At 40.9% G+C, this 24,570-nt stretch overlaps 1 protein-coding gene across 3 annotated transcripts in view; it reads right to left on the reverse strand.

Annotated features, from left to right (window-relative positions):
• PTPRZ1 (protein tyrosine phosphatase receptor type Z1) overlaps positions 1–24,570 on the reverse strand; it is a 193,431-nt gene that overhangs the window by 136,596 nt on the left and 32,265 nt on the right. For all 3 annotated transcript variants that reach the window (XM_026648720.1, XM_026648718.1, XM_026648717.1), the window contains exon 2: positions 6,029–6,094. In XM_026648720.1, the coding sequence (XP_026504505.1) occupies positions 6,029–6,094 (66 nt within the window). The remainder of the gene's footprint in view (positions 1–6,028; positions 6,095–24,570) is intronic.

The raw sequence follows: 24,570 nt of genomic DNA on the forward strand, positions 1-24,570 counted from the left end.
ACTGGACTCAATGACTTTTCAAGGTCCCTTCCAGTTCTATGAGATAGGTATATCTCCATATTAAATTATACTTAACCACAGCCCATACTCTAGTGTGAGATGACCCCAGCATGCTTGTTCCTTTTACTTCGGTGCATGTCTCAGAGATGGTAAGCTTAGAAAAAGCATGTGGCTTAATATTGCCTATGTCTAACAGGTACCACATACACTGTTTTGAGCCTTGCCTATGAAATTTTCATCAAAACAATAGTACCATACTTTACACAGGCACATCCTCACGCAGATTCTCTATCATCTGTAACTTTGAAGCATCTTTTAAAAAGATCTAGTTAATGAGATGATGTGTTGATTCTGAACATTACCCACCTGCTCCATTGCGTTTGTATGCAGCAGTTACAGGGACCAAGAGGGGATGGGATAGGCCTCATCAGAGCAGGAAATTTTGGCAAACAGATCACTGCAGTCTTAATTGCAAATCATTAGAGGGCAGAAAATTATAGAACTTTATGAAACTGGAGACAAACATGAGCTGGGGTCATACATGGGTCATGCTTTGTATCTTTGTTACTTTAATCTACTACAAGCATACAAGACTGAAGGGCCACGTGCAACCATACCAGGGTCCAATTTATAAACAATATCTGCATTATGTACTTAGTTTTTCACCAAATGTATGCTAAAAACTGTTGATTGCATCAAAGTTAAATAAGCTGTAATTTGTTGTTATGAGCTTGCTTTTTTGTGCTCGACCAATTCTACTGTAACAAAAGAGGCAGTTTCCATTTGAATGAACAGGCTTTTTTGAACCATAGCTTTTATTTATAGGAACATAAGGGCCACACATATTTGACCATAAATATAGTTATTTTTTCATTTATTCTACACAATGTTCTTTGCTTGTTTCTCATTGACACAGTCCATCTAGAGATTTAAAATGGTGTTTTCTCCATAGTCAATAATATTTACATGTAATTGCATACCAGGGAAAACCGCATCCCTGTGATGCACTGAAATGTGTAATGTTTTAATTTCTGTTGCTGAATCATCAGCCTGCCCAAACACATAAAAATGTAAGAGACTTTATAATTAATGAGCCTGTGAATTGACTGACGAAACGTTGGAGCTATCAGTGACCACATTGTTCACAGGGACACAAATGTATGGAATGAGCTATCATGCAAGAAGCATTTGGACAGCCTCCTAAGCAAACAGCCTACTAGAAAAATGAAGCTAGCCTCTGCTTAGTCACTTTTTAAATCAGCTAATCCAATAATCCACACTATTTTTATCTCTTATGCTATAACCTTTATTAGGGTGGGACCCTCCAAAGCACAGTAGCATAGGTTTTTCTTTGTTACTTACAGCACTGATCTATCAGGTCATTTATTATTAATATATGGATACTATCACAGTGATGTATTTCCTGCAGGGCGATAGAAATATCAGGTCTGATCACAATATTATGCCAATACTGCTATGGTAGCTAGCCAGCAGGAATAAATACAAATACTGTATGATGTGATATGCACCCTCTCCTTGGAGCCCAGATGCATCCATGCTTCCTAGTTTCATCAGCCCTTGGCTGCTCCTGAACCTAAGTTTCCCATGTGTCAGCACCCTACCATCTCTCACTTAGTCCTGGGAAGAAGGAAGGAATTCATTAGTTTTCTTTCACTGGGGAAACCATCCTATTAAAAATGGTATTTAAAAATTGCAATCTAACCACAATTTAATATGACTTAATTACAAGAGACAGATCTTCACCTTGTAGGGGTATAAATGGGAGCAAAGTCCCTCCCCCCAACCTACCAGTGCAGCTTTCCCACATCAGGCATAGGGAGGAGAAGCTGAGGCTATGTCCCCAGTGCTCCCACTCCCTAACAGAGGTGTGTGAAGTGGGCAGAGAGGGGTGGGGAGTGGGTGGAGCCTTAGCTCTGCACTCCTAATATGTAGGTAAACCCAGTTTACCTGGCAAACGGGTCAGGGGTGGAATGGGGTTGTAATCTGCTACTGGTCAGGAGTGGTAGTTGATAACTTTTCCTTGGGAATAAGGGGGAAGTAAGGTCAGCTCTCTGTGTCACAATTCCTTCACTGAGTTCCAGCTGAGGTGGCACAGCTATCTGCTGCCCCATGGAAGAGTGAGAAATAGAAGCACACTGATTCCCAAAATATTCATAGATTCAAGGCCAGAAGGGACCACCCTAAAACATCCCCAAAATAATTCCTAGAGTAAATCTTTTAGAAAAGCATTCAATTTTGATTTTAAAATTGCCAGTGATGGAAAATCTACCAATGCTCCTGGTAAAGCGTTCCAATGGTTAATTACCTTCATTGTTAAAATTTTATGCATTATTTCCAGTTTGAATTTGCCTACCTTCAACTTGTAGCTATTGGATTGTGTCATACATTTCTCTGTTAGACTGAAAAGACCATTGTCAAATATTTGCTCCCCATGTAGGTACTTATAGACTGTAATCAAATAACCCCTTAAAAACTTTTTTTTGTTAAGCTCAATAGATTGATCGCCTTGAGTCAATCTCTATAAGGCATGTGTGTTGTAAGCCCTTTATCATTCTCATGGCTCTTCTCTGAACCCTCTCCATAAGCAAAGACTTCTTTTTCTGGCAATTCTATGACACTGAGTTTGCCACAGAATTTACCCAGTCCTGAGGAATTATGCAACAGAATTTAAGGTAAAAAAACCTAAAGTTGGGCACCTAAGTCCATACATATGCAACAAACAGAACTGGAAATCTAATAGAATGCCTAAAAAATCAGGCCACTTTTAGTTAGGAGCCTAACTACGGTTTAGATACCAAACTTTAGGCACCCAGGTTTGGAAATTCTGACCTATATTTTCAGCACTCACAGTTTTAAAGATAAGCTTCTTAACTTGAACTGAACGTGAGCTGGAACAGTGCTGTTTACTGGAGACTGAAACCGACCACCTGAAACAGTAGTTTCCCCTGACACGGCCTCTTTCTTTGAACTTCCTTTTTTTGTCCGGTCAGATTTTTCAAATAAGAGGAAATGTCTGTTTGCACAGCAGACAAGCTGTAGCTCAGAAAGAGCCCCAATTGGTCCACTTCCTGATTGGTCCATTCCCCTACAAGCCACAGCTGCCAGATCCTGCCCACCCAGGCCCAGGCTCCCAGCCTTGGGAAGGGTGTCCCACAGGGAGGTGCTGATTGACAACTGTTGCTGCATCCTAGGCTTGTGCATGCTGTCCTGCCACTGCCCTCCACCTCCAGTAAGTACCCCTACCACAGGTATCCCCTCCAACACTCCCATCTGAACCCTCCCCATCTTCCCCTCTTTCCATTTAGCTCCCTCCCCTCTTCCACAGAGTGTCCTCTTTTTGATAAACTGAAATATAGTAACCCTAGACTAACATTTGTGGGCAGGGTGAAGTTTGTCCAAATGTGGCTATATTACTGTTTACTATCAGAACAGACTTACAGGCCCCTGTTTTTAGATAGGCTGCCTAAAGTGAATTGTGCATCTGCAGGAGTGGGAATTCTACTACCACATGCTGATGAAACTCAATGATTGGAGAGCCCCAAAGGCCCACAAAGCTCCCACAAAGCAACAGCCACAGAGGCTAACTTCTCAGGCTCCTTAGTGTTCAGGATTCAAGGCTATCAAATCCAAGCATAATCTGAGTCTGAGCAAATAATGAGTACACTTTCTCAGTTTGGGCTGTACATTCAAACTTGCGCATGCAAGTTTATGCACCAAAACCCTAGTTTCCATATACAAACAGGCATGTGCATACATAAGTACCTAGTATTGCCAACCTTGAGCATTCCAAAATCATCAGTCAGGTCTTAACAATTCATGTGACTGGCTTAAAAATGTTGAGATTTAATAAATAAATAAAGGTTGGGTTCTTTTTATTTGCCTTCTGGCTTTTGAGCCTTTAGAATGCACTCAGGTTGTTACATTTTAAAGCTGTTCTCTGAAACCATGAGGACTAGAAACTTACTTTTTAAAAATGAAAGCTGAAGTTTTCATGTAATCTCTTGACTCCAGAAGCTGGAGCTTTAAGAAACACATCAAATATCATGACAGTTATGATAAAATCATGAGAGCTAGCAAAATTGAGTACATAGGCAAATTCACGTTTTGGTGACAACAAATGCATCCAGAAGGAGATACTTAGAAAATGTAAGACCAGGAAAGACTTTGCAAAAGAGTCTTCTTAGGAGGTCTCATAGCAACAGAGCTGTGCAGTTTAGCTGTGCAGTGTGGTCCCAGCCACATACAAACTTCTCAGAGGTTGTCTGTCCATCTGAATGGTATAGATCCAGCTTTAAAAAAATCAGGCAGAGAGGATGCCCATAGATTAGAGGTTTTACTGCAGTCCTGAGGGTGTAGTAGCAGCTGCAAAAAAGCTCTGATGGTATTTTGTGGCCTAAGGGAAGGTTCTGTCCTGCCCTGAACCCCATATTAATCCCCCGTGCAAAAGCCCTTTAATAGTTCTTTGCACAGGGATCAGGATTTGGCCTCTGAGCGTATGCATTCTTTGTGATCAACTCTACTTCTTTTATACAGAGTAATGTTTACAAAAGACAGAGAAGGATTTTGAATAAGGAATGTTGTGCTGATTGATCTCACCCATGGATACTATAGCGCAAAGTGTCTGAGTAGGTGTTTCATTATTAACTCATTGTTAAGGGGTTTATGACTTGCCTGCTTCAATTCTCTCTGGACTCAAACTTGTTAGACATGTTCTACCATGGAAGAAAAGGTTTTGCCTTGCAAACTGAGAGATGGAGACTAAAATCTGGTTTTAGATCTATTTTTAGATTTGAAAGATTTGAAAAATTATCTGTGGCTTCAGAAACTTTTTGAACTAAAGATATTAAAGGCTGAAATTTGCCAGGTTCCTGATTCTTCTCATACTGGTGCCTTTTGAAAGTGATTAAACAAATTAAAGCTATACAAAAAGTAAGTGGCTATGTACAGCTACTATATGTTACTTGCATTTTTTAAAATTGGCTCTGGGTAAGATGTAAGTAACTTTTTAGAACAAAATTAACATTTCAATACGTCTGAAAGATGACAGTCCTTTATAGCAAAATCTGGGATCCCGAAGTTCTTATACAGCCCACCTGTATAAGTCTTAGGCTACGTCTACACTACCCTCCTGAATCGGCGGGTAGAAATCGATCTCTCGGGGATCGAATGATCACGTCTCGTTGGGACGTGACATTCGATCCCCGAATCGACGCTTGTACTCCACCAGCGGAGGTAGGAGTAAGCGCCGTCGACGGGGGAGCCGCGGAGGTCGATTTGCCGCCGTCCTCACAGCGGGGTAAGTCGGCTCCGATACGTCGAATTCAGCTACGCGAAGCTGAATTTGCGTATCTTAAATCGACCCCCCTCCCCCCGTAGTGAGGACGTAGCCTTATTCAACTGTTATTCAGTCCATACTGAAGACAAGTGTGGGTAAATCCCAAGCAGCACTGAAGTCCTTTCCTCCCACAGATGGGAGCTCTGTACCAGACTGACTGATCCTGAGGATGGTTAAGCCAGTGTGGTAGCTGATGTGGAAAAAGACACTCAGGTGCCCCAAAGCTGAATCCTACAGAGTCCCAGGAGTGGACATAGAGCAGGTACAGGTAATTTCGCTACCCCTCAACCAGGATTTAGCCAGTCATGGCCTGTCTGTCTGCTTTGCATAATCCCCAAATTGTGATATACAGGTGATGAGAGAGAACGCCTAACAATAGAGGGTGAGTACTCAAGTCTTAAAGACCGTTGCATGTTAAACCACTTTGCTTAATAATTAAGTAATACCTTTTTGAGTGTAACAAATTCACTGAAAACAAATCTAGCCTGTTCTACAGCAACTGAATCAGTACTTGTTCCTGAAACTTTCCAGACTTAATTTTAAACTCTGTATATATAAAACTCAGTCCCCAGTACAATTTTAGCTACAGCTATACTGCAGACCCCAGGAGTTATAATAGTGAATGTGAAATATCAAATCAAAATATTTTCTTCAGTCACATAATGCATTTACCTGTATAGGACCAGTCAATCTCTTCAGTCATTTTTCTCTGCTGTCTATAGTATCCATAAACCAAATCTACAAAAAACAAACGAACAAACAGAAAAGTATCAGTAACAAGAAAAAAAAAAGGATGAATCCACAAACAAGTTGTGATGCTGGTAGACCAGGTACACCTCTACCCCGATATAACGCGACCCGATATAACATGAATTCGGATATAACGCGGTAAAGCAGCGCTCGGGGGGGGGGGCTGCACACTCTGGCGGATCAAAGCAAGTTCGGTATAACGCAGTTTCACCTATAACTCAGTAAGATTTTTTGGCTCCAGAGGACAGTGTTATATCAGGGTAGAGGTGTACCAGCTCATGCCAGAACCCCAGTCCAATTCACTTGTATGTTAGTATAGATAAAGGGATTATTAAAGATATGAGTGTATTTAGTGTTTAAATGTCTTGAACACTAGTGGGATGTTATTTGCATTGTTTTTACTTATCTGTATCCCATTATAATATTGTAGCAAACATTTACATTGTGTATACCCCGTGACTAAATAACCCATCAAATGAGAAAGAAGCCTTGTGGAATGCAAATGAAGAATTTTAACAGAAAAGTGCTAACTTCAAAGCAAGTGGGCATTGTGTGTGATGATCAGAGGTCAAAGACTCTCCATTATCAAAGGAAAAGCCCATGTGGGTAATGACATTGTCAGCTTGTTTTCTGTGAGAAGAAACTATAAGTATGGACTCAAGGAAAGGTCCTGCATTTCTGGACTGTTTGGACTCTTACAGGAAAGTGTACCAGATGCAAAACAGAGTTCCTCAGACACCTTTTGGATATCCTGGAAAAGACTTTTGGGAATGTGGCAGTTTATAACATTACTGCCACCATTGGAGTTACAAACTGTGACTCACCAGTGCCTGTATTTAAACTCTTAATAACTCTCATGTCTTTTTCTTAGCTAATAAATCTTTATTGTCTTTGGTGTAAGATCTAGAATACCAATTGATCTGGGGTAAGTGACTGGTCTCTTGGGACTGGAAGCAACATAAATTAAATATGATGTAATTTTTGTGATAAAAGGTCACTTAGACTGGAGAGGCTAGGGGGACTGTCTGTGACTCAATGGTTAGACCAGTATAGCGATCCAAGAGTTCGCATTTGTTAATGGCTTGGTGAAATCTAAGTATAGAACACTCTACCAGTTTGGGGTATCTGCCCTGTTTTTTGACACACTGCCCTGAGGTAGTCTCTCACAGTCATGAGCCACTCCAGACAGTGTGACACAAGTGATTTGTCATTTCTAATGCCTAGACATTTATTAAATTCACCTGTTTTAGATTTTGAATGGTAAATATAGGATAAATAGACCACTAGTGCCATCAATATTGCAGTCTATATCGGTCTTATAAGCAAATATGCAAAAAATAGAAATGTATTTGGTAGTTTTATTTGAATGTAGAGACCTTCTCCGTTGGATCATATGAACTGGAACCATAGACTCCCTGAACATTAAATCTCACCAAATGAGGGTCAATCCATCCTCATCATCATATCCACTCATTATACTCCACACCCGAACATAGCCACTCTATGAACTTCATACCCTCATATCTCAACGCCTGTACTTTGAACCATCAACCTTTTACCCCCAATTGGGGATATTGCAGATTATGTATTCCTTATGCCAGCCAATCTTAAACCAAATTTTGCACCCTCGATAATCTGTACGTTATTCCCTGATAACCAGAAACTTCTATGCTCAAACTCTGTTCACTGTTTTTTAACATCATCTTAATAAAATTTTTAAATTATTGATCAGTTTTAAAGCTTTAGCTTATCCACATTTGATATTCTTGTAGGTAGCAGGACTAATGAAATGTATCTTTTTTCTTTCCAGTCTTCATTCCATCCCCATTCCCTTCTTTCCATTCTCCATCACATCTAAAGTACAGCAACTGGCACCAGAAACTCCCACTTCCAGAAAATGTATTCCTTCGTGGCCCTTCAGAAATGGTCAATTCTGGCTCCATTGAAGTCAGTGGGAATTTTATCATTGACTTCAAGGGGCCAGGAGTTCACCCTAAGTGTTCCTTTGTCCAAGAAAGGGACTGGTGACTTCATTTGATGATAGGGGGAACAAAGCTTTCTGCAATGGAATTTCAGCACTGAATAGAAAAATTGGTTACTACTAAAAGTGCGTATTATACCTTGATTACGTAGTTTTGTTTTTAGATGAATATCCACCATTAAATAACCTCAGACCAAACTCTGCTCTCACTTATGCCCATATAACTCCTGTGACTTTATTGGTGTGCACAGGTGATAAAAGCAGAATCTGGGCCCTCACGTTTAGACAGAGGTTGAAGGGGTTTTGAGAATCCCGGTCATATTTTAGGGTCATAATCCTTGTGTAGCTTCTTTAAACATTGTTCAAAAGAAGCACAATGTAACCTACTGCAGAAACAATTAACTATGCAGGCATACCAAGTGCATGTACCGATTGTCTTTTTGGGGAAAATGCTGTAAGATGCTGTAAAACTCTGCTCATATTGTGCCATTGATAAAATTTTACAAAACAAACAAGTTAGCTCAGCAAGGTCCATATATTATTTTCACCAGGATCCCTGGGAGAAAGCCATCATATATTATTGATTATAGAACATTACAATTATAGTTGCTTCTGGGCAAGAATATTTACATATATATCACAATATTTTCCAGTTGTTTCCCTGGAGTAGATGCAGGTTGCTAATTCTGACAGGACACCTGTATCATCCACATGACTCCAACTCCTTTAAGACATTTCCCCTGAAATCTTGCAGCCCCTATACATGTGTACACCCACTGTAGTCAACAGGAATTTGGTGTGCACAAAGACAGCAGGATCAGGCCCTTACGAGGCAAAGTGGTAAGTGAGCTATTTGTAGAGTGTAACTGAAAGTGACGGCCAAGCCATGCGTTATGGTTATGTATATTAGCACTTTTTCTGTACCACGTTTTCAGTCAACATGCATTTGCTAGTGTTTTCTTTTAATCAATATGTAAAAGAAAGCTGTTTAAGCCCTGATTCCCAGGTGTTAGTTGCTGTCTCCAATTTCCTCCTTTATCTATTGTTCTCCTAATTGTTACTTCAAACATTCTGTTGGGCATTCATATGCTAACGAAGCAGAGTTTGGGCGTGAGAGAGTATCACCACTTTTTAAATTCCATACGGAGGTCTGATGGACAAGGAGTGATAGCTTCAATGAACAAGAAAAAAGGAGAAGGATTCACTTTTTTGGTGCATTATAGACTTTTATACCCAGTAAATCTTGTGGGAAGCCTGTATAAATGTCAGAGGATTTTCTAAGTTCATACACCTTCTTTACTCTGCTATTCACCTATTGTACTCTTTACAAAATGCTCACAGAAAACTGATTTACAAATACTATGCATTCCCACATGTGCCATAGTTTACTTTTTTCCTATTGCTTTCTTTCCATTTTAAAAAACTGAAAATTGCAATACATACACATACACACACACACACACACACACACACACATATGCACAGAACGAACTGCTTTTGAGGAAGGTGATGGTGGAAGTAATGCACAGTGGGGGAGGGGAGAGTTCGAGAAAAGAGTGAGTGGGAAAGAGAGAGAACACAAATATAGCAGTTTTTCCTCAGTGGTACTGGTGTAATACTACTATGGGAAAATACAATAATGCTTTGTGTAAACGCTTGATGTTGACTAGCTGACAATGTATGGACAAAATAGGGGTGGGATATCTTTGTGTAATTGATTGTGTGTTATAATTAGCAAATCTACAACCACTTTATTCCTGGCTACCTGGGAGTAGGCATCCATGTAAATGCAATGCTTTATTGTGCTTAAATTAAAATTTTATTTTAGCTGAATGGAAGAAGAAAATAATTTAAAAAGAGGAAACAAAAAATGAAGTCAAATCTGAATTATTAGAAACTAATTTCTGGATCGAACACGATTTCAAAAATTGATGGCAACATGGCTTTTGTAAAATTGACCCACAGTATTTCATTCAATACCTAAAAATAGTTTGAATTCTAATACTGGAGCAAAAATACTTCATGTTTTCATGTGCACATAGGCTTGCCTGAAGCTGCAGAACTTGTTTCCACAGCTTGTTGATTTATTCATACAGCAAGTTGGCGGAGTCATAGGATCATGTTTTAGCCAGTTGCATGGCTACCTTTCTATGAAAGTCAGATAGGAGTGAAAAATAATTAAAATGCTTTTCATTTCCCTATTCCCCCACACTTCTACCGGGCCAAAAATTTCCTTGTGAGGCTGTGAAACTGATTTTCTTTTATTTCTGCACAAATGGATTTCAGTAGTGCACATCGCATTTCCATTGGCACTTAAGGGACATTTCTGGCAAGAGGCTACACAGATCAAAAGGGGTTACTACCAGGTCGACTCATTTGTTGTTGACCTTGTTGCATGTTCCAGTCCTTAGCCAGGAGGAGAAAATGGAGGAAGATGATTTTCTGGTTAAAAGTGGAGGACTGAGAATGACAAGATCTAGTAGTTTTTTTTCACAATTATAAATATAAATACCCAGAGTCTCCTCTCACTTACATCAGTTTTACCCCCATTTATAGGGTTACCATATTCAAACATTTAAAAAAGAGGACACTCCACGGGGCCCCGGTCCTGCCCCCAGCCCCGCCCCAACTCCGCCCCTTCCCCACCCCCGGCCCCGCCCAACTCCGCCCCTTCCCCACCCCCATTCCAACCCTTTCCCCAAAGTCCCTGCCCCAACTCTGCCCCTTCCTCTGAGCACCCCACATTCCCCCTCCTCCCTCCCACTCTGATCTTGGTTGGGGGTTGCTAAGTGCTTCCCTGCTCCCCACTCGCCCTGCAGCCCCTGCACCCCCCCCTCCTGCAGCCTCTGTGCCCCCTGCTCCCCACTGGCCCTGCATCCCCTGCATCCCCGCCCTGCAGCCTCTGCGCCCCCCACCTGCCCTTCCCCTGCGCCCCCTGCCCCTGCAGCCTCTATGCCCCTGCCTGCCCTGCTCCTCCTCGCCCTGCAGCCCGTGCCCCCTGCTCCCCACTCACCCTGCACCCCCCCGCCCCTGCAGCCTCTGCGCCCCCATCTGCCCTGCCCCTGTGCTCCCCTGCAGCCTCTATGCCTGCCCTGCTCCTCCTCGCCCTGCAGCCTCTGCACCCCCCTGCCTGCCCAGCTCCCCTGGCAGCCTCTGCCTGGCGGGGGCTTTGGATGCTCAGCGGCGACTGGGGCAGCGCGAGTCCCTGCAGCCCCGGCACACGCCGCACTCCCTGTCCCGCGCCGCAGCCTCCTTCCTGCCACGCGGGGTGATGGGGCCGCAGGAAGGGTCCCCCAGTGGCCGGGGAGTCCCCGCCCGTGAGGGAAGCCCGAGCCGTTGGCTGGGCCCGGCCTCCCCGTGGTCCTGCGGGCTCAGCTGGGGCGCGCGGTCCGCCTGGCCTCCAGGGGCAGCAGCGGCCCCTTCGCCGCCTTCTGCGGCTGCGCCTCCCCTTCCCCCGCCCGAGCTCACTACAATGTAGCCGGGCGGCTGGGCTGCACTGCGGACCCGGCGGGTCGTGCTGGAGCCAGGCGGACCCTGGCTTATGCTGCCTCCCTATTTCCCCGGACATGTCCGGCTTTTTGGCAATTCCCCCCGGACGGGGATTTGAGTACCAAAAAGCCAGACATGTCCGGGGAAATCCGGACGTATGGTAACCCTACCATTTACCTCATCAGTTAAACCACCAGTTTAGCTCCATTAACCTTAGTGAAGTTACTCCTAATTTACCTCTGGGTACGCAAGATTGATTCAGGCCCAGAATTTGTATTAATTAAAATGCAAAAGTAAATAATGAATAGTTCTGTCAATAAAAACAAAAACACTTCTATGCCTGTGACCCTCACATTTGTTCTGGCTCCTTTATATTACTAACATTGGGCAAAGGGGCCAGACAACATAAAAGGTCTTTAAAAACCTCAGATCCAGCCAGGATCCCTCCTCACAAGCCCTAATGTAGGAGACATTGCTCACGGCAGAAGGGGCATGTTGGGGTAGGGCCACAGCATGTAGTGCTACAGAGATTCTGAGCAGGACTGCTGCCCAGAGGGCACTGTGAGGAGGCTGCTGTATCTTATACAGGCCCTTAGGGCTTAGTTATACTGGGAACCACTCCAGCCATCAGAATCAGCAGGGCACAAAGGGAAGTTAAAGCCAGCTTAGCTCCCTTTTCCCATGGGCTACAGCTTCTTTGGCTGTGTCTTTAACAGGTCTAGTATAGAATCTCATCTTAGATATGAATCTGTCATCAAATAGCTTATTTATAGAATCTGGACATATTTAGAGAACATCTCATTTCTGCATTTATGGAGTATTCTGAAAATAAAGGACTGTGGGGCTGATGTTCTGTACATATAGAATAGAAGTTAATTATGTATTTTTCATTCAAATTGTAAATGTGTTTTGGTCCTGTGAAATCTCATATCTCCCAGTATTTTCCTCTAACCCCAAAATCTAATTAAAAAAAGCAATAAAAATGGGCTCTAAAGTAAGGCCAGTCCATCTTTGGTGGAGGTATGGAGACTGATGCTGCTCCCATTAAAGTCAATGGGAGTTCTACCATTTAGTTTAATGGGACCAGGAGAAAGCCTATGATGAGTAAGGCAAGGAAAATTATGGGAATTCTCAAGGTTCCATCAGGCATCTAAAGGAACCCCTGAAAAATACCAATTAATTATTCCTTTGATAAATCCAGGTTCAACGCTCCTGCACTCAAGGAGTTCCATCTGATTTCATACTTACATTTAGGAAGGAGATGGACTACAACAGGAATGCATTTTATTTAAAAACCATGGGCCAAATTTTGATCTTAGTTATATCTGTTCAATCCTCATTCACTTCACTAATGTTCCATAGAAAAACTGAGAACATCATCTGCATCTATTACAATTCAGTAATTAGGAAAGAGTATGGCTAGAAAAATATTAAATACGAGTAAAACATAAATGAGTTTATTGCTTTTTAATCTTTATATTTGAACATTTTCCCAGTATGAAAACTTTTAGGTTTCCCTATCCCCACAAACAAGGCATTTCAGCACTGCAATTTTATTAACACATGTACTATAAACATTATAAACACAACATCATGTAAATACTACAACTAAGGAATTAGCAGGCACTTCTAACTGGACTTTGGGAAGGTTTTTTTTTTTTTACTATTAGTTCTTAGTAAGACTATACCTTATTGTTAATATCACATCTACCAAGCCATACTTACTTTTGGTCCTAGCTGTCTTATGACTCTATCATAAGTAGCCTCAAATAACTCTCACAGGAGTAAAAGCTACTTAGTAGTAGTTAAAAGTTGCAGAATCAAGCTGTTAGAAATGTCCTGTTCTTGTGCACCATCTCTAAAGTTGAAACCATTTTTTTTTCCTATTTGTCTGAAAGAGTCCAAATTTATTGACCTTGTAATTGCTTAGCAAGGTGTTAGTATTCACTCAGTGACAAGTTCTGTTTAACTTACACCCATGCAATATTCAAATAAATAGGGTTGCATGGGTTTAAGAGAGCAGAATCTGGCCTCTAGACATTTGCCAGAAAGGGTGGGTGGTTTTAAGAGTCTGAATGTCCTTTGCACTTCCTGGAGATATCAGAGTCCTCTTTGTGAGGATTTGTTGTCATTTGGAAGATGGGGATTACCTGGTGTGGTTTTAATATTGATCTGCATGTACGTCTAGAGATTGCACCAAGGGCATTTTATAAAATTAAAATAACTTTTAAACACACACAAAAGCATTCAAACTAGCAGTGTTATGATTAGTAGTCCACAGAGAGCCCAGTTCTGTTCCCAGTGAAACTGATAGGCAAAACTCTCATAGATTTTAAGACAGCAAGATCAGCCAAGGGTCTAGAGACGAGGCTTGTATTTCACCCCTCTCATTTAAGTGCTCCTCAGCAGTGTGTTTTCATTGACTGTCTGATCTTCCATCACAAAGCAGACTGGAATAAAACCTGCCTATCTGCTTTCTTCTGTGCACCCAGCCAGGTACGGACATGCTAAAGTTTTGTATAGGCTTAGAAGTATTCATTGCAAGTGGACATTCACACTTTGCAGCTCTACATTAAAAATTGTTTCCTGACACATGGGATACAGGAGAAGCCTGGAAACATACAGTTAATGAGTGATTAGCACTGCTATGCCCAAGAAGCTGCAAACACATTACATTATCTATTATTGCATTTTCTGGCTGTCATTTATCATTTTTCTTGGCTACTTTCCAACCATTCTTGGCAGCATCATTTTTTCCCAAAGATTTGTTATTGAATTTGATGAAATTTTTCAGGCTGCTGCCAGTGACAGACTGAATGTATGGTACAGGGCTTATAGCAGCATGCCACATATGTTGGTCATCATTAAAAAGTCACCAATGACCAAAAGTAGCCACACAGTTGTGTTTAGGTTACCATAGTATTTCCCGGTGGTTAGTGCTTTTTCTTAAATACATCTGTTTGGTAAGTGTTGAGTACCTCTGTCACTCAGTAAATGGTCTGTCAGTATGACATATTATGTAGGGCTTTTTTTTTTTTTAAAGAAGGGGCAAGTAATGCCTACAGGGAACTACATTAAAGTCATTTATTGTGTGACTTTAGCAAGATCTTAACACTGTGCTCTAATGGTTAGAAGAGAGTGTATTGACCAATTAAACACATGTAAATGTATATGCCTTTACTATCTGATTAACCTTGGGCAAGAGATGTCATAAAAGATAAAACACTTAATATTAACAATGAAGGCCGTTCTTGGGCATCCTACTAATGATCTTCTCAACATATAGAAGCAGGATGCCTTGAAAGTTTCATCAATGCATTCTAATAACTACCTAGATGATCCCACCTCATATTTTTAGTATTTATAACACAACGCCAGTCCATGTCATGCCTTAGGTTTGGATATGCCCAAGGCAGGAACCATTATTGTAGATAGTTTCCAGAATTCTTCCCAGCCTACAGACTGAATGCACATCCACTTTTCCTGAGGTTTCATTTAGCCTTTACTGACCTATTAAAAAAGAACAAGCAATTAACATGTTCGGGAAAAACAGTCATCATAATTTTTGCTAAAATCTTCATGCAATTTACTGGCTGCCTGCACTATTCTTAATCTGTCAATATACTTAGTAAAGCAGGATATGGGAAGTAGATTTTATAAACCATTAGATTCTCATTTCTTATCTTCAGTAATTGCACCAGAGAGGGTGCAAAGGAGATATTCTGAGGTTTGCAGGAGGAATTCTGGTTAAATCAAAGCTCCTAGGGAGAACATGCTGGAATGGTCGCTCCACTGGAGAGGGTACAGTGTATGCTTCTCTCTATGTCCAGCCAGCTCACTGGCCAACGTAGGGATACAGGAGGTCATGGCCCTGTCTTCACCCATTTCAGGCAGTTAGTATCCACATGGATATTAACAAGGTTCTTACTCCCTAACTTTGAGTCTGGCAAGAGATGTAGGCCAGCAACCATCTGGACCTCAACCCAATAAGGGTTTGATATTTTTACATCAGTAATAAATGAATGTGCTGCACAATTCTATACAGCAAAGCTTCATTACGTTTCTAGACTACTGTAAACATATTGGTGTGTTGTACATTGGCTGTACTTAGAGAGTGTTCATTGACCTTAGTGTACAACCAGGACCTCAGTACTTGCGATTTCCCCTAAAATATGTGTTAGTAAAGTACAGGGAATACTGCAGATACCGAGGTAAATGCAATTCTTAAATATATACTCATGATATTTCTTTTACTGGACTCACTTTCTATTCTTCATTTCAGTGTATTGCTATTTATATTCCTATTACCATCTGGTATATTTTTAGGGCCAAATGCTGGCTCTCCTGGATATGCATATGTGAGAGAAAAGGGATCTATGAGAGGAACTGTGAGGCATAACTGTTCCCTAATCCTAGTTCTCTGAAATCCCACAAAACTGGCACTTTGCAGGCGATTTTTGAATTCACAAGAGCTGCCCAAAAGCATTCCAAGGTAGGGCTCAGGAATCATGTGCACAAATATACCTAGAGTATAACACATATGTGATCGCTATGCACTCATCCTTGGAGAAATCTGCATGAGAAGTTGTTTAGGGGTTGTGTGAAGCAACATGGCCAGCCAGAATATGGTGCAAAAACAAACACACACACACACATACACAAAAGCAATGCTGATTTGCACACATTTTAGATAAACCTGAAGAGAGTCAGAATTCAGCTAATTTCAGAATACAGAATCTATGCAGAATCCATTTCATATTTTCTCTCTCCAAGTATCTGCTGAATTCAGTTAACAGACTAATTTAGTTCTAAAAGTTGCCCCCAAATGCTGAAATAACAGCCTTTTAGGATGATAGGCAACAAGCTATCCAAACTTATATCATTTTCCTCAGCAACGATACAGTGTTTAATCAACCACTGAAAATATGAAACTTTACCTTTCTGCAATCACCATCCCACATATAGTCAAACCTTTTGATAACACAATAAAAAGGACTTTTACCAATTCTTGTGTGGTACTGGTGCACCATGTCTCAATTTGTTTGTTGAGCCTGAATTTGTCTGTTGCAGCCACAAAATGCAGGTTATGACCTTTTGTTACTTGCCATCTTGAACTTTGTCTGTAACACTAAACTGGAAAACTTCACCTCAGCTAATCTCTCATAGGTTTCAAATTAGTTCAATGGAAATGAAAGTTCATTTAGCTGTGGCATTTAGCTGTCAATGCTCCCTAACCAAATGCCAACAGATCTTGGCTCTTTCTCTGACTTTCTAGTGCAAGGAAATTAAATATCTGCAACAAAAATGAGATAAAGCCTAAGAACAAGGCATAGTCTCAACACTGTAACACAAAAACAGAAACTTCATCGCCATTATTTGTTTTCAGTCAATTGCAATGACAATCACCCAGACCAAAAAAAAAAATGAACTGTACTTCCAACCAGACTTGGTGGGGATGGTGGGAGGAAGAAGGGAACAATCTGTGAACTACCCACTATGAGTAGTTTTCAGAAGCATCTATGTGATTTAAGAGTCTAAGTGCCATTTTCAAAAGTGACTTTAGGAGTAGAGGCAGTGAAAGATTTTTCCCAAAAACTTTTTTTTCCCCCCATATTGAATTTGCCAAAAATTGTCTCAGTAAAAAAAACCTAAAAAAACCCCAAACCAACCAAAACCAAAAAAAACCACACCAAAAAAAACCCATTTTGACATTCTCATAATGAAATATTTTGATTATTTGATTTGAAGTGACTTACTTTCAAAACAAAATGTGTAGTTCAACCAAAAACAAGTTTTTCCAACTTTGCAATTTGATAAAAATCTCAAAAAAATTCAATTTTGGATCAACCCAAAACATTTTTCTAATTTTTCAGAGTTGCCAATGAACCAAAAAATATGTTATTGACACAGCTCTATTTAGGAGTCTACATCTCTTATAAATTAAATGGGATTAAGCTCCTACATGGCTAAATCACTTTTGAAAATTAAATTTAGAAGCCTAAATTGCTTCGGTCCTTTTGAACATATCATCTTATGAGCCTAATCCAAAGCTCAAGGAACTCAGTATAAAGACTCCAGTTGATTTCCATGGCCTTAGGATCACGTGTTATAAAAAAGAGAAACTGAACTTTTTGTCCCCTCAGACGTTAGAGGAAACTTATTCAAATGAATAGACATTCAGCTGCTACACTCTGCCTTCTTCAAATAATCCAGTAATGCTTTTCTTTGTCATCTTTTCTTTAGAAAAAACAGTAAATGTTGTGATATAATGCATCTCTAGGATACATAAATACCTCTATACTCTTCAGATATTATTTGACAGGTAGGAATCTGGTCAATGGTACTTCCTTTTTCACTCACTAGGGGGACATTTAAACTTGCAATTGACCTTTTTAGAAAACATACATATACAGCATTTGTTTATATGTTATGTTTAATTACTTTAGACATATGGGATTTCATTCTGCTTCTAGACACACTAGTTTGAATCCAGAGTACCTGAGGACAGAATCTAGTCCAACCTGTATACAACAATACTGCAATCTAGACACTGCACAAGATACCTTCTTGAAAATGAAAGCAACCATTTAGTGAATTAGACAGGTTTAAAATTCTGTTCAAAACGATGAATAGTTCATCCATAATATTTTGCCAAGGTAAAAAACTACTTTTATAATCAAAATCCAAATACTTTTTGGAGCACAAGACTAATTTATTTATCTTGGAAAACTCAGCATAGATGCAAGCTTTATTTTTCAGTGGATTCCTGCTTATTATCCAGTTCGACAGCTGGGCACTGAGCAGTGAAGCGAGTTGCCCAGGTTCATGCAGTGCAACGGCTTGGATTAAAACCAGAGTACCCCTGGCTTGTAGACCATTTTTCTCATCACTAAGCCACATGGATTCATCAAAATCATCCAACTACACTGGCAGCAGCCAAAAAATAATTTTGTCACCTTTCCTACTAACAAATCCTTCCCAAGGTGGCAGATTCCATACTTCAGTACTAGATATGAGATGGAATAAAAGTAGATCTATAAAAGTCAAACCTCATATTATCCTCATAAATAAATACTAAATTAGTTTTAATTAACTTTGTGCCTCCCTTTAAAATTGATCCAGAGGAGAATACTGTATGTTTTTGAATTAGGGCTCCTTAGACAATTTACTTTACTTAAGCAGATTCTGTTTTCAAAGGTGGAGATGGGGGGGGGCGGGGGGGAAGGGAAATCGATCATCAGGAATGTAAACAGTTGGGTATGTGGTGACTGAGAACCGCTGGGTGACATGCCTGCTCGGTGTGAAGGTGACAGATATATTGAGACACCTAGATGGATTTCTACTGAGGAACCTGTGCTCTGTAGTCATGATACATATTAGTACCAATGATGTCGGGAGATGTGAAAGAGGTCCTGGAATCTAAATTTAGCTACTAAATAGAAGGCTTAAATCCAGGGCCTCAGTGATAGCTTTTTCTGAAATATTTCCAGTTCCATGCATAGTAAAGCTAGGCAAAGGAAAACTCAATGTATCATGTGATGCTGGAAGACCAGGTGCCAGCTCATGCCAGAGGCCCAGGCCAATTCACTTGTGTATTAGTATAGACCAAAGTGATTGTTAAATGTATAAGAGTGTATTTGTTTTTTAAACTTCATGAAAACTAGTGGGATGTTACTTGCATTGTTTTCACTTATCTGTAGCCCATTACAGTATCCCGAAAAGATTTTTGGGAAACTGGCAGTTTATTACATTACCGCCACCATTTGGAGTTACAAACTGTGACTCATCTGTGCATACATTTTACCTGCTTTTACCTCTCAATAACTCTCATTTCCTTTTCTTAGCTAATAAACCTTTAATTAGTTTACTGTAGAATTGACTACCAGCGTTATCTTTAGTGTAAGATCTAGAGTACCAACTGACCTTGGGTAAGTGACTGGTCTCTTGGGACTGGAAGCAACCTAAATGTGATGTGATTTTTAGTGTAAGTAACCATTTTATCACAAAGTCCAGTTTGTCTGGGTGGCAAGATAGACTGGAGTGTCTAAGGGGACTGTCTATGACTCCATGGTAAGACTGTAGAGTGAACCAGGAGTTCACATTTGTCACTGGCTTGATGAAATCTAATTATAGAACACACCACCAATTTGGGATGTCTGTCCTGTTTTCTGACAGTCTGCCCTGAGGTAAGCACTCACAGTTGTGAGCCACTCCAAACAGCGTGACGCATGGTTGAGAAGATGGTACAAAGTTTATTAGGCACTGGGGAACATTTTGAGGAAGGTGGAGCACATCCAGAGGAGGACGGGCTCCACTTTAAAGAAAATGGAGCCAGAATTCTGGCATGTAAATAAATAAGGTTTTGGAAGAGTGTTTAAATTAAGCGCTGGGGGAAAGCCAGCAGCAGGGGCTCCGGAACAGGGGAGGGTCAGGGGACTATGGCCCCATCACTTTTTATTGGCTGTAAGGGTGAGCGACAGGGGGAGGGGGTGGAAAGGAGTGAGCAGAGCCTCAGGGGGAAGGGGCGTAGCAGGGAGCAGGGCCTCTGGGGAAAAGGGCAGTGCAGGGGCAGGGCCATGGTTTGGGCACTGGTGATCTCCCCACTTTTAGGGAGCTTCCACCACTCCTGGCCAGCAGCAGTTGAGAAGCAAATCAATGAAAGAGGGACATCTGTTAAATACATCAGAAATACAACACTATCTGTGTATCTAATAAAGGGTAGGATGCAAATTACAACTGGAGTAGAACAAGGAGAGGGTAAAAACACAGAGGTAAATTCTGTAAAATCAGCAGGAAGTCAGATTAAGAAATTAAATAATATCAGGCTCCTAGTCAAGAGTAAAAATGTGTAATTGTCTATCTACAAATGCAAGAAGTTTAAAAGCAAATTTAGGTGAATTAGAATGCCTTGCAATGGATGAAGACCTAAATATAATAGGCATTATCGAAGCAGACCAAAAATGATGGAATACTGTACATCGGGTTATAAACTATATAAGCAAGACAGATGAGGCTGAAGAGGTGGGGTTATAGAGTTGCTTCTAGATGATGTCACAGAATCTAGCAAGGTAAAAATTCTGAGTAGACAGGAATACACAGCTGAATCTGAATAGATACAAATTCCAAGCTATAAGGATATAAATATATTAGTAGGGCTACATGACTGGCCCCTGGATCAAGAAAAGGAGATTGATTTCTCTCAACCCTGTGCAATCAAAGCAGCAGCAAAATGATATACTGGCAGGCTTCAACTACCCACACGTACACTGGTCAAACAGCATAATGGAATAACATTTAGAAAAACAATTTCTCAACATTTTAAGTGATTGCTTCTGGGAACAACTAGTCCTAGAGCACAAAAGAACAGAGGCTAATCTTGACTTAGGCTTTGTCTACACTGCCAATTGAACGACAAAACTTTTGTCATTCACAGGTGCTTAAAAAAGCCCCCTTCTCCTCTCCCACCCAGAAAGACAAACGTTTTGCTGCGGTAAGTGGCAGTGTAAACGGCTCGTTGTCGGCAGGAGTGCTTGACAATGCGAACCCCACTTGTAAGGAGTGGAAGTATTTTGTCCGCAAAAGTGCCGACAAGCAGCGTTTACACTGCCCGACTTTTATTGACACGGCCATGTTGATGCAGCCATGTCGCTAAAAGCTGTGTAGTGTAGACAAAGCCTTAGTCTTCCGTAACATCTAGCAGCTAATTCAAGAAATGACTGTAGCTGACCACTAAATAACAGTGACTACAATATAATTGGGTTCAACTTCCAAGGGACAAGTAAGGTAACAAAAAGTGATACAGTGGCACTAAACTTTAGAAAGGGAAATTTCAACAAAATGAGACGGTTGGTCAAAAAAAGATGTAAAGTTAAAACTAAAGGAAGTAAAATTCTTAGTCCTAGCATGGATGCTACTTTTAAAAAAGTCTCAGGAGAAATGTCTACTGCTGAACAGAAAGGGAACCAAGAAGGCAAAGACTAAACCAATATGGCTACATGGCAAGGTTCTAGAGGCTATTTGAGCTAAACAGAAAACCTTAAAAATCTGCAGATGACAAAGTTATGCTATTTATAAGACTAGAGAGGACTGTGAAGAACTTCAGGGAGACAAAGAAAGTAGGTGAACATGCAACAAAATTGGAAATGTTTTTGTCAATAAGTGGCAAGTTATATACATTGGAGGGAGAAATTTGAACTACTCATATAACTGACAGCATTCTAAATTAACTATCAACTCAAGCAAGGGACCTTCAACATAGACTGCTCAATGAAGACTTTGAATTCACAAAACCCCTACTGCAGCTTCAGTCAAAAAAGCTAATAAGATGATAGGATGAATAAAGCTGGGATGGTGATGAGTACAAAGAATATTATAATGCCTTTATATAAATCTATGTTGCAGCCTCATCTGGAATATTGTGCACAGTATTGATCACTCCATCTCAAAAAAAGCATACTGAAGAACTAATAAGAGTGATGAGAATGATCAAGGGTATGGAAAAACTAATAAAAAGAGAGAGATGGACAAGTCTGGGATTCAAATAAATCTGTTAGTCTTTAAGGTGCCACTGGACTCCTCATTGTTTTTAAGACTGGGATTGTTAACCTTGGAAAGGAGATGAATAAGAGGGGATAAAATATATGTAAAATAATGAATGGCCTAGAGAAGGGAGACTGGGAACTTTGGTTATCCATTCCTCAAACACAAAAACAACGGGACATTCAATTAAATTAGAAAGGTGGGAAATTCAAAACCAATTAAAGGAAATACTTTTCCACACATTAAGTCATTAAATTGCGGAACTCATTGCCACAGGAATTCACTGAGGTCAAACATTGACTACGATAATTATTAATGTTGTTTTTTCCTTGGGATCTTCCTTTAGGTGCTGCAGGATCTGCTTGTGTTGGGCCTTTGGAACTCTTGACTGGCTATTCACACATGTGCATACCGTGAAGGCAGTGAATCTTCCTAAACAATATCAGTGGTCTATTCAGTTATATTAACTTGTAGGAAAATTCTTGCTCTTGTTAACACACCTGGGGAAAGACTGTGCAGCTAACAGAGACAGTTTCAATTAAAAAAAAAAAAGCCAGCCATTATGTTTCTTATCTATTTGCTCCTGCTCTGTCCTGCTGAGAAGTTGCTGTCACCTTCTCTATGTCAACAATCAGTCTCTCCATTTGTGCTTTGTTTGATCTTTGGGTAACCACCATCACTCCTGCTATAGTTTGACACTGAAATATACCCACCAGTAGAGAGGAACAGAGGCACAGTATGTTGTATGAAAATAATTCCTGGAATTAATATTTCCAAAATTCCATTGGGGCAACTACCAGCAGTCTTTGCTATGTTAGTTCAGAATCCGAAGTACAAAGACATGTTTCTTCGCATTGGAAAGCAGTTGGATGATGTCATTTTAAGGGAAGGTCAGGAAATATAGTTTCCATGCTCTTTGAGTTTGACTTCACATAGCATCACAGCAAATTAGTGTAACCCTAAAATTTGTATTACATGATGGCAATACCTACTTGATTAAAAAAAAATTAAACTAGAAACTAAAATAATATGGATGACCTATGCAGTATTTTTATTCTATTACATTGATTTTTATAAATTATAAGTTAATGGAGATATCCTATCTCCTAGAACTGGAAGGGACCTTGAAAGGTCATCAAGTCCAGCCCCCTGCCTTCACTAGCAGGACCAAGTAGTGATTTTGCCCCAGATCCCTAAGTGGCCCCCTCAAGGATTGAACTTACAACCCTGGGTTTAGCAGGCCAATACTCAAACCACTGAGCTATCTTATCATTATAATCATAGAATCATAGAATATCAGGGTTGGAAGGGACCTCAGGAGGTCATCTAGTCCAACCCCCTGCTCAAAGCAGGACCAATTCCCAACTAAATCATCCCAGCCAGGGCTTTGTCAAGCCAGGCCTTAAAAACCTCCAAGGAAGGAGACTCCACCACCTCCCTAGATAACGCATTCCAGTGCTTCACCACCCTCCTAGTGAAATAGTGTTTCCTAATATCCAACCTAGACCTCCCCCACTGCAACTTGAGACCATTGCTCCTTGTTCTGTCATCTGCCACCATTGAGAACAGCCGAGTTCCATCCTCTTTGGAACCCCACTTCAGGTAGTTGAAGGCTGCTATCAAATCCCCCCTCATTCTTCTCTTCTGGAGACTAAATAAGCCCAGTTCCCTCAGCCTCTCCTCATAAGTCATGCGCTCCAGACCCCTAATCATTTTTGTTGCCCTCCGCTGGACTCTTTCCAATTTTTCCACATCCTTCTTGTATTGTGGGGCCCAAAACTGGACACAGTACTCCAGATGAGGCCTCACCAATGTCGAATAAAGGGGAACGATCACGTCCCTCGATCTGCTGGCAATGCCCCTACTTATACAGCCCAAAATGCCGTTAGACTTCTTGGCAACAAGAGCACACTGTTGACTCATATCCAGCTTCTCGTCCACTGTGACCCCTAGGTCCTTTTCTGCAGAACTGCTACCTAGCCATTCGGTCCCTAGTCTGTAGCAGTGCATGGGATTCTTCCGTCCTAAGTGCAGGACTCTGCACTTATCCTTGTTGAACCTCATCAGGTTTTTTTTGGCCCAATCCTCTAATTTGTCTAGGTCCCTCTGTATCCGATCCCTACCCTCTAGTATATCTACCATGCCTCCTAGTTTAGTGTCATCGGCAAACTTGCTGAGAGTGCAGTCCACACCATCCTCCAGATCATTAATAAAGATATTAAACAAAACCGGCCCCAGGACCGACCCTTGGGTCACTCCGCTTGAAACTGGCTGCCAACTAGACATGGAGCCATTGATCACTACCCGTTGAGCCCGACGATCTAGCCAGCTTTCTATCCACCTTACAGTCCATTCATCCAGCCCATACTTCTTTAACTTGGCAGCAAGAATACTGTGGGAGACTGTATCAAAAGCTTTGCTAAAGTCAAGGAATAACACATCCACTGCTTTCCCT

The sequence above is a fragment of the Terrapene carolina genome, unplaced genomic scaffold (genome assembly GCF_002925995.2).
Source record: "Terrapene carolina triunguis isolate 2854851 unplaced genomic scaffold, T_m_triunguis-2.0 Scaffold68, whole genome shotgun sequence".
NCBI classification, from domain to species: Eukaryota; Metazoa; Chordata; order Testudines; family Emydidae; genus Terrapene; species Terrapene triunguis.